Here is a 14,918-nt window from a genome sequence, read left to right as displayed (position 1 = left end):
AAAAAAGATAAAATATAACACAACTCAAAGCAGTATGTTATGAAATATGTTTTGGACTTTTATTAAATGCGATTGATAAATAAATGATTACAAAATTATGATTACAAAATTACGGGAAGAATCCAGTTTACCATAACAACAATCAAAACTTATTCTTAACCATCAGTAAATTAACTAAATATATGCGGCAGGCAGCATCATCTAAAAAGTCACGATATTGAATAATATAAATTTTCCAATTTTGATGGACAGGTAAGACGTTATGATGCAGCTGGGCTGATTACATACTGCGTATTTTGGAGCCTGTCAGGGACATGCATATGCTTTTAGCGACACCTTTTGATTAAGCATAAACAAACCTGAAAATATACGATATTTAAATCATTAACCAATTTATTGATATCCCATCCAGGGTGCACGCCGTGCTACCCGCGACCGCAACCAGGGTAAGCAGTTAGAAGAATCATGGATAGATGAATAACCATATATATATACCATAAATATTACTGATGATATTCCACCAAAACAAGCAATGGGCGGACTGCAGTTCCGGTTTTGAATGCTACATGGGTGAAAACAAGGCCCTGGGAATGTTTATACCCAAAGGTACGATCTGATCGCTCACAATTTCTTTAATTAATGACTCAAGACATAGATTTACAAAAAAAAAAAAAAGACTCTTTAACTTGGGAATACAGATCGACAAAACCGCTAACGACACGGAACAATTTAGAGAAACTGGACGTGTTTTTAAAGTAACCTTACAGCATGCCTATGACCTCACGGTAGTGCGGATCGCTGATTGGCGGAGCCCGCTGAGCCAAAGGTCACCGGTATTTGGCGCCATTTGTGCGAGTAGATACTAGAGAGCGGTAGTATTAGGCGCTCTTTTTGAATTGCGTTTGAAATATCGTTTTTCTAAAATCTCTTATCTTTCTGTAAATGGGTATATTTCACGTGAGGACATGTTTTAGTGCGCATTGTCTGTCGAGTTGATTACACCTACACGTCTTGTTTAGCCGGTTCTTTTCTGTCAGCTATAGCTAACGCGCCAGTCTGGACTACTGTCCGTGAGCAGTTGCTTATTTATGTTTTTATAATGAATTTTGGATTTAGCCGGCGACATTGTGCAGTATGAGCCAAGCAATTTCTTGCCTGCCAGCTTGCTAAATATTTGGTTAGTCCGCATGTTACCTGAAGGTTAGTCGTATAACAATAGGCGGCTAAAAGGTTGTGACTTGGTTCTTTGCTGTCTTTAGGAAATGAAAATGTATAGCTGATACAGTTCGGTTTCTTACCGTGTAGCTGTCATAGCACTTACATTCCCTCTGCAAAATTGGTAAGTCTAATGTTTTCCTTCCATAACCTCACACTTACTTTTCCCTTTCAGACGCACGTCTACTAATACAGTTAATGCTGGTCTGCTTTGTAAACTTGATGCTGGCATGATTGCATCCGTAGTAGTAAACAAACAATCGGAATATGCGCTTGTTAACGTATTGAATATTTATGTACAAGCAGTGAAGTTATTTTTTTGGGGTCTAAGGTGTTTTTTTTTCTTTCCAGCAGAATTCATTAACATTTATCATTTATTCTGGGGTGTGTTTCAGAAGCGGTATGGCTGGGGCCGTCGCTATGGCGTCTGTAATTGAAGATTTTGACACGCAGGTACTCCTTCGGCATTTTTGACACTGCGATATGGTTTCTACTTTTTGCGTTTTGTTTTCAAATTCTTTAAAAAATTTATTGTTTTATAAAGCATTGGGATATTCTTCCAAACACGTTAGCTTTTTAAAAGAATGTTTTCTTACAACAAATGAAAAACATTTCTCAGAATCTCCTTGCTTTGATTTTAACAGCCCTGCAAGAAACAAAGAAAAGATGGGGATATTACTTCCGTTAAACCAATTACTAACTACTTTCAGCCCATGCCAAAGACTACAGAGAAGGTGTTCTCACCCCCCAAGTCCAACTGCATAACAGATTATTTCAAAAAGACCCCACCTGCTTTGGAGAAGAGCAGCATGTCCGAGCAGAGCAAAGAGAATGGGCAGAACCAGCGGGAGGCTACCAGCCACACAGAAACCCCAACAAGGCCAGCCAAGGCCCAGAGGCTCAGGAAGAGTAGGAAGCCAGGCAAGGCGCTTGCTTTCAGCAGACAGGCTCAGGGCGACTTCGTGGAGGTCATCGCACTTTCGGAATCCAGCTGTTCCAACATCGGGACGGCGCCGCTGGATGAAGCAGGGACGGCTCCGGTCCTCCTGGGCAGCGAGACTGCGGCCCTCCTGGGCAGCGAGACTGCGGCCCTCCTGGCTCAGGTCAGCACGGAGGCCTTTGGTGGAGAAAAGAGCCCCCCCATGGAGAGCTCAGCAGCGACTGATGCGCATCCCAAAAAATGCCTCCAAGAGACTACTAGAAGAAGGCCCTCGGTGAAGAAGAAACTGAGGGGCAGTTCAGGCTGCTCTTTGGAGTCCCAGGAGGAATGTGGTAAGATGAGCAATGGGGGGACCGGAGGTGATGGAGAAGCTGGGGATCAGTCTCCAAGGTCATGTGACGTCAACACGGAGGTGGATAACACTGCTGGTCTGAATGGTGGAACCATTACAATCTCGTTTGAGGACTTCCTTCAGAGTCAAATTGAAGAGGATGTTGCCAGTCCTAAGGACACTGAAAAAGATGCACAGGTGCAGTCTGTGGCTGCTTCTGCTCAGGGCGATCCGCAACAAGTGTCCCCACGTACCCTTACAATTCAGGCAGAAGTCCACCCTGTCTCCAATGCACCCGAGCTGGTGATGAACACCAAGAAGAGGTTGGCATCCATATTCAATAGGAGGCAGACACTAGAGCATGATAAGAGGAAGGTGGAAGGTTCAAGCTCCCCACAGGAAAAGTGTGAATCCCTTCCAGCTCCCAGGCGGAAGTCCAATGTGGTCCTACGTGAGGAGGATCTGGAGCTGGCTGTCATTGAGTCTGGTGCCACCTCCAAATGCAGTCAGGCTGAAAGAAAGCAGTTCATGAATGCCTTTAGGCAGCCTGGCCAAGAAACCGGCAAAACCAGCAAACCCAAAAAGGGTCCTGGCAGACAGGAGACAGCAGTGGAAAGAGTTGCTGAGGTCCAGGAAGAACCACCAACCAGTGTGGAGGCTACAAATGAGGAAGAAGGCCAAACATCTATGTCCAAGCCTCTGGGAGATGAGAAGCCAAGTAGGTCGGGGAGGAAGGGAGCCAGCAGGCTCAGGAGAGCAGGCAAGAAGAACGCAGAAGAACCTTCACCTGTCCCAGCTCTAGAGGAGAAGCCATCGGTGGGAACTGAGCAAAAGGACGATCGGCTCGACCCAGCTGGCGATGGCAGTAACACACCTGCTGGGACCACACCGATGCGAAGGTCCACCAGGGGCCGTCCCCAGCAAATGACCCCAGAGCAGAAGGTAACCATACATGCTCCCATAACCAGGAGCCGAGAGAGACTACAAGAGCAGCGGCTGCCTGAGAAAGCCTCTCAGGGGGACTCTTCACCAGCGGTCACGCCTAAGACACAACGGCTCATTCGCAATGTGTACAGGGCCGAGATGCTCTCCCCTCCAGATGACCAGGGAAGCCCCATCAGGTGAGCCTGACTCTGCTTTTTCATTATTATGTCATGGACATTTCTGAGCTGAGTAAGAGCTGGCATGATGATTGCCAAGGACAGGGTTGTAACTTGAAGCTTTGCCGTTTTCTTAAAGTGTCTTTAGTACAATATCCAGCTCTATATATTGAGGATCCCTGCATAGAAAGTAAATAAGATATTCACACACTTGTTCTGCTTTTTCATAAGCATATTGTCATTTGTAATTGCTGCTTTCAGGATGAGAATCCAGCGTGTGTTCATGGAGTCTGAACCTAAATCTGCTGATGGAAGTGACTGTGAAATATTAAGTCCTGCAGCTACTAAGGTAGTAATTTTATTTTTTTTTAATGCAGATAAATTGTTTATAAAACCATGAAATGCTCCACTTATTGACTGCCTTGTTAATTTGAAAGGCTGGTGCATCCAAGAGCAGAAAACAGGCCAGAAAGCTACTCCAGAAAGCTCGAGCTCTCCAGCAGAATAAAAAGAAGGTGGACAGCAAAGGCTCCGTACGGCGCTCCCTGAGAAATCGGGACCTGAAGACCACCTACTGTGAGGATGAGGTATGTAAACTATGACACTTACAAACCACACCTCCTCACAACCACTGGAAGGGTGACGAGCAGTATTACCAAGACGGCAGCACTCTGGGCCTGTGAATACTTTTCCTTTAGCAGGTCCTGATGATTTGATGAAAACCGGTTTATTAAATGCAGCACTAATAAATATTTTAAAAATAGCTACCTTAGGAATATGTGAAGCCGGAGTGATGCCGCTCTTTGTGTTGCCAGGACTCCGTGGTGTGTCTGGAAGGCGATGAGGAGGAGCCCGTCCCGGCTGCCAACGCGAAGGCCGAAGGTGAAAAACGGCTGCGTGCTGTGAATGAAGTGCTGGGAAAGGCTGCCCCCGGTGGCAAGGAGGCTCGGGGCAGTGCAGGTACTGGATTCCTGCTGCATTTAATATCTCTTCCAATGTTCAGTAAATGTATTGTACCATTTATGTATAAGTAACCAAGTTGCTTTTCCTTTGGAAGCTTCCAAGGTGGCGCCCGTATTTCTCATGAAAAAAGGACAGAAGCCCTCGGCGGTCATCTCAATTTTTGACGATAGCAGGTAAATGATGAACGTTCTCGCTTGCTTCCTAAGAATGCAAAACGCTTCTTCAGTAAGATGTTTTAACCTTAATCTGCGCAGTCTGTAAACATATTTGTGCTTATCTACTCTTTTTAGCTATGATTGGCTTTGTCTGATGATTGGCTTTGTGCCCCCCACCCGATTTGTCTCGCAACCCCCTACCGTTCCCTACCTGATCCCCGCAGTCGAGAAGGCTCGGAGAACTCGCAGGACGACGAGCAGTTCAAAGCCCGCAGGGAGTTCCTGAAGAGTGGCCTCCCTGACTCCTTCAAGAAGCAGATCGCTAGGAGTGCAGCCAGTCGGGACACCTACTCTGCAGCCTGCGCCTCATTCCAGGCCGTGGTCCACGTGCGGCAGAAGCCTCAGGGTGAGCCGGAACACTGGGGAACGTCACCAGTCAGACTCAGTGCTGTGCCTGCAGAACACCTATAAATGTCTTCTGCTTCCCATTGACCCTGCCTTAGATTGTGCGATTTGGAGTCTGCCGTGGCCTGGGTCAGCATTGTTAAAACACCTAGAAACATGTTGTCTGGAGCCCCCCAAACCCGTTCTGTCGCTTGGACAGCTTGGTTCCACCAAGACCCTGCCTGCGCTGAGAGCCCACAAAGACCAGGTGAGGCTCATCTCTGTTCTATAGGGGGACCCTTCTGTTGTGTGTGTATATATGTGGTTTAGTTTTTGTATGGGCAAACCTAGATTATGACATCTTAAAACACTGGATTTCACTGGTGTGCTCAGTGGAGGGTTGCTGTCGGTGGCATCTGGTTTTAATGATTGGCCCCGTATTCCAGGGCCCCGGCTGGAGGGAGGATTTGTCAGAGCAGGTCCGCAGATGTCTGCTCGAGGAAGTCAGGGCGTCCAACCCTCTATTCCCAGTGCGGAGGTTCTTTACCTGGTTCCTGAAAAAGCGTGCCGACCATCTGCTACAGTGCATGGCCTCAGGTGAATTTATGGTGCCCCCAGTGGCTGGGAGGTGTAATGGACAATTAATCATGTGGGCCCTTGTTTTCTTCTTTTTCTTTTGTGCAATATTACTAAATCTTGTCTGCACTCAAACGATCTTTTATTTTTCAGCAGACCCATAGATAAAATCAGGTAAACTCTGACTGTGCTCTTTAGACTCGGACGAAAGCCCGACCGCTCCCAGTGTTCCCGCTCCCTCCAAGGCCGCCGGCAAGAAGAGGAAGCACAGGGTGGAGGAAGAAGGTGGAGAGGGGCTGTCCAAGCGGCGGCGGTCCAGCCGGGGGCAGCCCATCGTGATTGAGGACAGCCCCCCCGCTGGGGCGTCCTCAGAGCTGCCGGGGAGAAGCCGGCCGAGTCGAGCTCAGCGGCAGAGGAAGGATGATGGAAACACACCTGCTGAAAATGGCCCTTTAATTGTGCTTGATACACCAGAACCACAAGGGAATTCTGGGAAAGGAGGTATTGCTCTTGCTCTTGTACTTATTGATTTAGGAGACTGAAACCTTTTGTCTGCTACCCATCTTCACTGTTTTTTTTCTTCTTCTAACTCACCTGATTAATCAGTCATGTGGTTCTCTCCGGCATGTAGGCTGTGTGAAGGAGGATGTGCTGTGGACGGAGAAATACCAGCCGCAGCACTCCAGCGAGGTCATCGGGAACTCCGCCGCAGTAAAAAAACTGCACAGGTGGGGGCCATGAAACCGAGGCGGCCTTTAGAATCCTGTTTGTCTTCATCACATATAGCCGATTGGCAAAGTCTGTCTGGAACGTTTACAAGCTGAATTGCATGGTTAACTGCTGTGGTTTAGGAAGCAAACCTGTAATGAGTAATGTATTACTCTTAAATCTCCTGGCATTCCGATGGACTAGGGCAGGGTTTCCCAACCCAGTCCCTACCGGGAGGTGGGAAGCAAGAAAACTGTCTGGGAGGGAGCAAAAACGTGGACTGTGTTGGGAAACACTGGGTTAAGGAATAAGCATGCATGTGACTCTTTCCTGCCTCTGTCACTGATCAGCTGGTTAAAGGACTGGAAGCTGAGGGCGGACCGGGAGGAGAGGAGGAATCAGAAGGAGAGGAAACAGGAGGATAATAGCAGCGGTGAGCTCCTGTCTTTTTGGGGAATGGGTCGAATGCGGAGTGTGTCTGCGTAAATGTGCAAAACGTAGGAAATCCAGTGACTGTCTCTTTAAAACATCAGACTCCTGGGACTCCGGCGACTTCCGTGGGGAGGAGGAACCAGGCGAGGAGCAGTTGTGTAACACGCTACTGATCACGGGCCCCTCGGGAGTGGGCAAGACGGCGGCGGTGTACGCCTGCGCTCAGGAGCTGGGCTTCAAGGTGTCGACCACAGGCCTCTCCGCCCTTCAGACTCATCCAGCTGTGCAGGATATCCGCTAATAAGCGGCTTTGGCATCGGCACAGACGGACCGTTAATCTCACTGCGTGTGATGGTGCTTACAGGTGTTTGAAGTGAACGCCTCCTCCCAGCGCAGTGGCCGTCAGATCCTGTCCCAGCTAAAGGAGGCCACCCAGTCCCACCAGGTGGACATCCAGGGGACTGGGATCTTCAAGCCGTCTTTCTTCAACAGCTCCAGTGCCGGGTCCGTCAGATGCGGCCCGTCCCCGAGTGAGTCGTCGTCTGCTTGCGACTCCCATGTCTTCAAGTCTTTCTCTTAATCTGGGCTTATTTGGTTTCCCTTGCTGATTTTACTTTTATCTTTGCTGGAAGAGATTTTAATGGTCATAAATGCAGCTCTTCTGCTCTTGTCCACTTGCAGGGAAGATGAACTCTCCCAGAAAGGTGGTCTCCTCTCCCAGAAAACCTCCCCAGTCCCCCAGGGGTGCAGCATCCAAAAGGGGCGGTCTGACTCCCACCACACTGGCCGATTTCTTCAAGATGGCCAGACCCAAGGGCAAGAACCCTGACAGCCAGGCAGTGTGTCCACGGAGTGAGTGACCTGACTTGTAGAGCGCGTGTGGTGGGTGTCTCCTGTCCCCTCGTTGTATTGAGACACCTTCTCTATCCTGCAGATGCTCGTGCTCGGGTTGCCGGGAAAGCAAAAGAGGGGATTTCGTCCAGCAAGCCAGCGGCGTCCAAGACGGAGCCTACAGCAGAGGAGCAGAGCAAGAAAACAGCCACCTCTCTCATTCTGTTTGAGGAGGTAACCAGCAGAGGGCGCTGTGCTGCTGCCCTATGTCACTAGCAGAAAGAAAACAGGCAGGCTAAAGGTGACTTGGTGTATTCAGTGTACATTAACCACATAGTAAAGCTTTACTCTGCCGTTCGCCTAGGTTGATGTCATATTTGAAGATGATTCAGGATTCCTTGCTGCTATCAAAACATTTATGACTACAACCAAGAGGCCGGTGATCCTGACCACCAGCGGTAAGCAGGTGTTAGACTTGATCACTGTTTTTTTCCCCCCCAATGTGCTAGTTGGAACATTGAAACATAGTAACATTTTCTTTTTTGTAGATCCTACGTTTAACATCATGTTTGATGGACAGTTTGAGGAAATCCATTTCGAAACTCCATCAGCGGTCAGTTGTCTGATGTGCTCGCGCAGTGCGGTATGGGAATTGAATCACGGGGGAAAAACCTCGAGGCAAAACTTGCCGACCATTTATGTTGGTTTCAGGTGAACGTTGGAACCTACCTGCAGCTGGTGTGCCTGGCGGAGAACGTGCGGACCGACGCCAGCGACCTGTCCTCCCTGCTGCACTGGACGGGCTGCGACGTGCGGCAGAGCCTGCTGCAGCTGCAGTTCTGGGTGCGCAGTGGTGGGGGGCATCCGGCCCCACGGCCATTCCTGGCTCCGCCCCCCGAAAGCGCAGGTACTGGTCCCTTGCGCTGCGCCAGGGCCTTTGCTGAGGGATAAAGCTTAGTGATGGGAGACATGAGCCCCAAAGCCCCGCCCACGCTCAGTCGTCGCTTGGTTTAGTCTCACTTCTGTTTTATTGGTTCCTGTAGATGATTGACAGCACATGGTGATCCTGCCTAGTGCTGGGTTCAAAGCTGCATTTCTCCCTCTCCTGCCATATTTCCTGTTTAATTTCCCCCTCCCAGTTGAATACCTTTTTCCCCCTTTGTGTTCAAGTTCCAAGTGATTCTGGTTCGGCTGTGGATAAAGAGGGACCGGCCAAGAATGTAGAGCCACCAGCTGACCTGCCTCCCTGTCACACCAGCTGCACCGAAAGTCTGCTGGGCCTTTTAAACATCGAACCTGCACTGGACCTCCAGCACCTGTGCAAGGTGGGCAATCCGTCTCATTCCTGGGAAATAGAGCGTGACACTGGTGTAGAGTTAAAGATGTGAGTTCCTCGTGGCTGGTCAGAAACTTATTTTACTCGTGCTGACTCAATCCTCAAGGACTGAACATGGTCTGAACTTGTATTGATCTTTCCAAGCAGATGAGTAACTTGCATGCTTGAATTTTTATTTACACAGTGCAAGTCATCTACTGAACCAGAGAGCCAAAGATTCTGGGAGGTGCTGTCAGATAGCTGGGGAAGGGGAGTTGATCTCCTTTACTCCAACATGGAGCACCTTCTGCCCCTGCCAACCGGGTCCTTGGGAAGCCGTGGCCCCAGTCCTCTAGAGGTACCCGATCCAGCGCCACAAGAGGAGGCAGGGCCGAGCCGACGGCACCCGTGGGTCGACGAGCTGCTGAGTGACGATAGCCCTGTGAAGGTCTCCAGGAGCAGCAGGAGGAGGAAGGTCCACTCGGGCCAAGCTGCCGTTGTGTCGGACGTGGACTCTGATGACGGTTTCCTCTCGCTTTGTGAGCCCTTTCAAAAGGCAGCTTCAAATTCGGAGGAAACGTCCCAGTCAGAGGCTAGCAGAGAAGAGGCTCCGAAGTCTTCAAGGTCTGGGGCAAGGGCGGAGCGCTCGCCTTCAGAACAGAAGGCTGATGAACTAGTGTCCAGCTGTCTAGACTCCCTGGCTGGATTCCTGGATCACATGTCCTTCCTGGACTCTGCACTGGCTCCCACAGAACTGGAGAGCACCATCCGGGGGGGAGCTCTCAGCTGGACGGAGGCTGGTGTGAAGAATGGCCTGACGGATGAACCAAGAACAGAGCCTGTGGTTGGTGTTGAGGGAAGGAGCATGGCGGAGGTCAGGGCCACGTTGGAGGCTGTGAGCTTCCAGCAATGCCGGGCAGGAGTCGAGCGGGTGTGGACGGACGCCCAGGAGCTAGAGCAGGAGGCGAGGGAGGAGGTCTTTGGGAGGCTCAGCTTGCCTGTGGCCCCACACAGACGGGGCTTTAGCCTTGGTCACACCGGATCCTGTGAGCCAAGGTGAGTAAACTGATGGTTGAGAAAAATCACACCTCGTGTGTAGAGCAACATCAGACAGTTGTTGGTAGTGAAGGAGGTAGTTGTGATCTAAAGAGGGTTATGGCTCCAGACTGCTGAAAAAGGAACTGCTTTTTACTGAAAGTAAAGAACTATGTTGAGGGGGGCTTAAATCTCTCTTCCCTTTTACTGTAGCGTGGCCAAGAAGCGCTCTGAGGTCCTGAGGGCAGTCTCCAGCCGAATGTTTGGCATTCTGGGTAATAAGCCTGCCGCAGCCATGGATTACCTGCCCATGCTCCGCACCATCTGCAGGTCGGAGAGGCTAAAGGAGCAGGGGAAAGTCAAGCGCAGGTGAGGATCGCCGCTATGGTGCCACACGAGCACGGACCAAGTGCACGAGTCAAACCAGTGTCGCTGTGGTGACAGTATATTCATTGTTTACTTTATAATTTCTACTGACCAGAATGACAGCAACATTCAAAACCATTTGCCAGGTGTGGGTTAATATCTTCTGATGATTCTATTGCAACTTGGCCGACATGTTGTACACCTCGGCACTGCATTTCAGACGCCTGGAGACGCCAGTTCAGTGACTTAGTGTAAAATAACAATGGGTTCCATGGTCAGTGCTGTGAGCATCTGCCCTTCTGCTTTTTGGCACTTCAGTACATGAACCTTCTGTTTTCATGCCCCCCCCCCCCACTCCCCATCCGTGCGGTCGCCACTCCAAACTCCCATGCCCACTTCCTCATGTTTTACCTTTTTTGGTATATGTGAAATTATGAAAAGCTAATCTCGGGCACACTAATTAGTTTGGACTGTTGAGATTCTCTTAAACATTTCCTCTGTCAGGGATCTGATTCTTAGGTTGAAATCAGAACATCTTATCATTATTAGGTGTTTTCTTTAAAAAAGGTAGTTGACATTTCGGGGTGGCTCTGTGGATTAGGACTCTGGCTATGTCCAGAAGGTCATTGTTTTGAATCCCATGGTCGTCGGCAGAGTAATTGCATTAATCTTGGGCCCTTGAAGGTTCTTAACTCCAATAGCTGCTCTACGGGCCTAGATAAATGGCTCTAGATGGTCACACACTCGTGTATATGTATGACTGCTTCTCGGAGAGTGAGATGGAATATGTGACAACCAGCAAATCCCTCTAATACTTTCACAATAATGGTTTCCATCCACTTGATGCATACATTCTTAGTGACAACAAAATGTGCGTCAAAAACTTCAGTGAAATTTGTGATCACTGCGTTTCCATAAAGCAAGTTATCAATAAAAAGGGCATTAATCGATGACGACGTTAATATCCGGGGAAAATAAGTTTCTCCTGTAGAGTAGTGGAAGAAACATTCAGTGTCAGCAAGAGGACAGAGGACGTACCCCTGCTGAATTTACGCAGTTTGCATGTTTGTGTTTGCTGTACGAAAGACATGATAAAAGTCCAGTCACCTGTCAGAACTTTTGCGTAAATGCAGCTCTTACTCATATAAAGTTTCTACCATAGTTTCACTAAATATAGTGTCGACAAAGACTTTATCTGCTAAAAATAAATGGAAAAGGTTTGTTGACATTTGGAAAATTTTAGCGGTAATGTTTCCATGGCCCACTTTTTAGCATTAAAATGCTTTTGCACATCTCTTGGATGGAAACCTGCCTAATGACAATTTTCTCGCCGATGTTCATCATCAGGGTGTATGGAATGGGAGGTGTGAAGTTCAGCTGTTTTATTAATTCTCTGTCTAGGTTCTTGCACTACCTAGATGGCATTCATCTTAACCTCCCCAGGAGCACAGTTCAGCACCTGGCAGAGGATTTCCCCTGAGAGGAATACATCTTCCAGGTCTCTGGTGCTCCGTCACAAACTGTGTAGTAGCTTAAGGAGAATATTTTATACATCTTGTTTCATTGCTGTGAGTTTGTACATTTTAAAGCAGCTAACCATTTGTCAACATGTATTTTTGTACTATGTTTTAGATTTTGAAAAGGTTTTAAAGAAATAAATTTACATTTATGTTATGAATGTTTCTGTACAATCATGTTTGGTACATTTTCAGACACTAGATTCAGTCTGTAGTACATATACTATTGAATCATTATTTGCTGTTTTAATGTATAACTTGGCCTTGGAGAGCTCATAAGGTGGAATGACCCCCCCCCCCAACACAAATAAATTCCATATTATGATGCTTATTGTTTTGTAAACTGTTTTTAAATCTTCCCAGTATAGAACACTGTAAGAATGAGGTATGGCCTTTATTGGCAAGTCCAGACTTGATATTGGGTAAAACACGGTAAAGCACAAAACTTCAGCAACAGAAGTCTGCAGAGAATCTAGGAAGTCCATGCAAAGAATTGTCATTATTTGCACTACACACTACCAGTAGAATTTCCTAAGGGATGTTAATAGCAAGCTGACTGCTAAAACAGCATTTGTAATAAACTCCAAAGTAAACGAGAGCAGTTAGACGTAGACTGAAGTGCTCTGATGGGACTGAAAAGTAATTCAAAGATGTCATATTAAATTAGTCCCCTCCATAGGGTCAGAGCAAGTGCTTGCTGATATGCTGAGTCTTCCACTGCAGTGACTTGTCTATTACTGGATCAAAGTGTGGGATTCTCTGCCAATGTAAGTCAGGATGTGTGCAAAGTCATGAGCACTGGAACAGCAGGAAGAGAGTCCGAGTGGCACTTGAGATGAGTTCTTGTTCCCACCCTACTCACTGAGTAGCTCATAGAAGGCCACAGCCTGCAGCAGGGCGTCACACAGTTCCTCACCGCGGTTGCGCGTTCCCACCTGGAAGGCGTTCCTGTACCGCACCAGCAGCTCGTGGGGGAATGTGACGCGGGGGGCCTTCCGAGTGGCCGAGTCTGTCATCATGTCACGGACAGTCCGCGCCCCACTTGTTCGTGCCTCGCCCACCATCAGCCCAAAGTGCCGCCCCACTGCCACACGCATCATGTTGACGACCTTGGGCGTAGCACCAGGTTCTCCTGGTGCCCCCAGCAGGGCAAACAGCATGGCCTCTACCGTGCGCAGGTGGGCCATCACGGAATACAGGGAGGTGTTCTGCAGTGAGATTCCCGGCTTCTCCACCACAAACAAATCTGCCGCTGGCATTCGCGAGACCACTGTGGTCACCTGAAGAGCAACACACAAAGATGCCATCAATCTAACATTAATGCGGATTCATCTCTAAGTAACTAGATGACAGTGGATAAGCAAAAGGATTGGAGGCAAGACTGTATGTTCCAGGGCCATGGGCTCAAACAAGGTATGGCACAAATTGTTACTATAGAAAGAAATGAAGTTGTAAAAAAATAAAAAATAAAAATCACAGTAAATGTAACAGTGTCCCTCAACCCATATCAGAGTTAACCTTCTACAAACTTTTACATTGAGTTTTAATTGTACTTTCTGAACTAGCCCCCAGTTCTCCCAGTTCCCATGGGATTTCCTATAGGTACTCCAGTTCCCTCAGTTCAAATACATATGATTAGGTGAAATGGGGTCTCTAAATTGCCCATAGTGTGCACAAGTGTGAGAAAGCACCTTCCCATCCAGGGTGTCCCCTACATAGTGCTCTCTGCTGTCTGGGACAGGCTCACTGCAACCCTCAACTGGACAGGCGGTTATGAAAAATGAATGGATGACAATGTATGAGACATGTGTCTTACTTACGTCTTCCAAGTATGCTGAGGCCATGTATGCTCCTCGCATAAAATTAGGACAGTCCTCCTGCTGCCAGTTCAGCACAGTTAGAGCACGGTCCACATGTGCCCAGGCAATCTTATTGGTGCCACATATGATGGACACAATAGAGTTGGCCTCCTGTAAGATGCACGTCAAACTATTAAGCATAAGTTTGATGTGTTGTGTTCTAAGTCAACATAGTTACAGTAAACGATTCACCTTTAAAGCACTTCGGTCAACTTCAGGCCTGATGAACTTGACAATCTGAACTCTTGGTTTCCTTTTATCTTTTTTCTCTTGGGGACAGATGATAGAGTTGAACACAACCGTAGCAGTCTTGTGCTTCAGTAGCGGTACATTTACAATGCTTTCAAGGTCCCTGAATGGCCCATTCCTGTTCCTATACTCCACTATATTAATTGCTTTTTGACCTCTCAGGAGTTTTACCCCAGCCAGCTCGTCCTCTGACGCCGAGTTGAGAATCTGCAGAATGGCAGTCCTCTGCTCCGGGGTGTAGCAGTCATCCAGAGACTTAGGTTCATCCTTACACACTGTCGAGTCTATGTCTGCTATTGAAATGCGGCTACTCCAGCAACACGTGCAGTGGAGGTATCTATGATATCGCTCAGGAAGGGAGCCCAAGGGGCGTCGCAATAAACCAGGGTGCCCTAAGAATAAATTAAAAGCATACAATACCAGAATCAACAAGAATATAAACTTGTTACACAATCAATCATAGCACCAATTATATCAGTATGGTCTCCAAATTTCGCTATTTGTATGTTTTTTAAATAAATACGTTTACACGATATTTACCTCTTTGAACTGCGGCAGACAGTAGATAGCGAACGACCCACATTGTCTTTCTACTTGACAGTAATATCCACTTATGTATAAAACAAATTTACTTCAGCCTGAATGCATCCTTTTTTTTAACTAACCGATGTGCACACGACGACGATCAAACATTCGTTCCGGGGCAAGTTGGTTCCGCAGGTCTTCCTATCGACGCACATTAGATGAAACAAGCAGACGGAGTTCTTCTCCAGCAGCGTTTTTAAAGATTAATAGCTGATTGAAGCCAAATAAAATATCCTCCGCCACTTCACACAATTACTGTTATATAACAAATCTGAAGCGAATATGGCAGTTTAAATTCGTTTACTAAAATAGTGCCAATTATCTACAGAAAATATAAATAACACAATAGTTCGAAAT

The 14,918-nt window shown here is 47.7% G+C and overlaps 2 protein-coding genes across 6 annotated transcripts; one reads left to right on the top strand and one right to left on the bottom strand.

Annotated features, from left to right (window-relative positions):
- Positions 1 to 412: 412 nt before the first annotated feature.
- atad5b (ATPase family AAA domain containing 5b) lies at positions 413 to 12,194 on the top strand. Of its 5 annotated transcripts, none has more exons than XM_072712145.1 (25): positions 413 to 606; positions 1,260 to 1,339; positions 1,611 to 1,668; positions 1,860 to 3,607; positions 3,848 to 3,935; positions 4,024 to 4,173; positions 4,402 to 4,546; positions 4,644 to 4,722; positions 4,929 to 5,110; positions 5,208 to 5,356; positions 5,535 to 5,685; positions 5,863 to 6,165; positions 6,296 to 6,392; positions 6,723 to 6,805; positions 6,906 to 7,045; positions 7,169 to 7,334; positions 7,486 to 7,656; positions 7,739 to 7,869; positions 8,000 to 8,093; positions 8,184 to 8,248; positions 8,347 to 8,542; positions 8,806 to 8,960; positions 9,156 to 10,006; positions 10,199 to 10,354; positions 11,753 to 12,194. In XM_072712145.1, the coding sequence occupies exons 3-25, from the start codon at positions 1,618 to 1,620 to the stop codon at positions 11,829 to 11,831; spliced, it is 5,430 nt and encodes a 1,809-aa protein (XP_072568246.1). In that variant the 5' UTR covers positions 413 to 606; positions 1,260 to 1,339; positions 1,611 to 1,617; the 3' UTR covers positions 11,832 to 12,194. The 5 variants fall into 5 exon arrangements, with proteins under 5 accessions (XP_072568246.1, XP_072568249.1, XP_072568248.1 ...); XM_072712148.1 differs by lacking the exon at positions 413 to 606 and adding an exon at positions 809 to 826; XM_072712147.1 differs by lacking the exon at positions 413 to 606 and adding an exon at positions 816 to 833.
- Positions 12,195 to 12,243: 49 nt separating this feature from the next.
- Positions 12,244 to 14,901, bottom strand: tefm (transcription elongation factor, mitochondrial). Its single transcript, XM_023791824.2, has 4 exons — positions 14,517 to 14,901; positions 13,920 to 14,368; positions 13,689 to 13,838; positions 12,244 to 13,148 (listed from the first exon to the last, which is right to left on the bottom strand). The coding sequence occupies exons 1-4, from the start codon at positions 14,557 to 14,559 to the stop codon at positions 12,723 to 12,725; spliced, it is 1,068 nt and encodes a 355-aa protein (XP_023647592.1). The 5' UTR covers positions 14,560 to 14,901; the 3' UTR covers positions 12,244 to 12,722.
- Positions 14,902 to 14,918: the final 17 nt, after the last annotated feature.

This window comes from Paramormyrops kingsleyae, chromosome 5, assembly GCF_048594095.1.
Source record: "Paramormyrops kingsleyae isolate MSU_618 chromosome 5, PKINGS_0.4, whole genome shotgun sequence".
Taxonomy (NCBI): domain Eukaryota; kingdom Metazoa; phylum Chordata; class Actinopteri; order Osteoglossiformes; family Mormyridae; genus Paramormyrops; species Paramormyrops kingsleyae.
Note: the sequence above shows the minus strand (reverse complement) of the source record. Positions and strands in the feature narration are given on the sequence as shown.

Excerpts from the sequence above, each read along its gene's own strand:
- atad5b (XM_072712145.1), top strand. The coding sequence starts at position 1,618 with ATGGCTGGGGCCGTCGCTATGGCGTCTGTAATTGAAGATTTTGACACG. Across the intron at positions 4,547-4,643 it reads GGAGGCTCGGGGCAGTGCAG|CTTCCAAGGTGGCGCCCGTA; the intron begins GTACTGGATTCC and ends TTCCTTTGGAAG. Across the intron at positions 8,249-8,346 it reads ATTTCGAAACTCCATCAGCG|GTGAACGTTGGAACCTACCT; the intron begins GTCAGTTGTCTG and ends TGTTGGTTTCAG.
- tefm (XM_023791824.2), bottom strand. The coding sequence starts at position 14,559 with ATGTGGGTCGTTCGCTATCTACTGTCTGCCGCAGTTCAAAGAG. Across the intron at positions 14,369-14,516 it reads GTCTGCCGCAGTTCAAAGAG|GGCACCCTGGTTTATTGCGA; the intron begins GTAAATATCGTG and ends ATTTATTCTTAG. Across the intron at positions 13,839-13,919 it reads TTGACCGAAGTGCTTTAAAG|GAGGCCAACTCTATTGTGTC; the intron begins GTGAATCGTTTA and ends TGCATCTTACAG.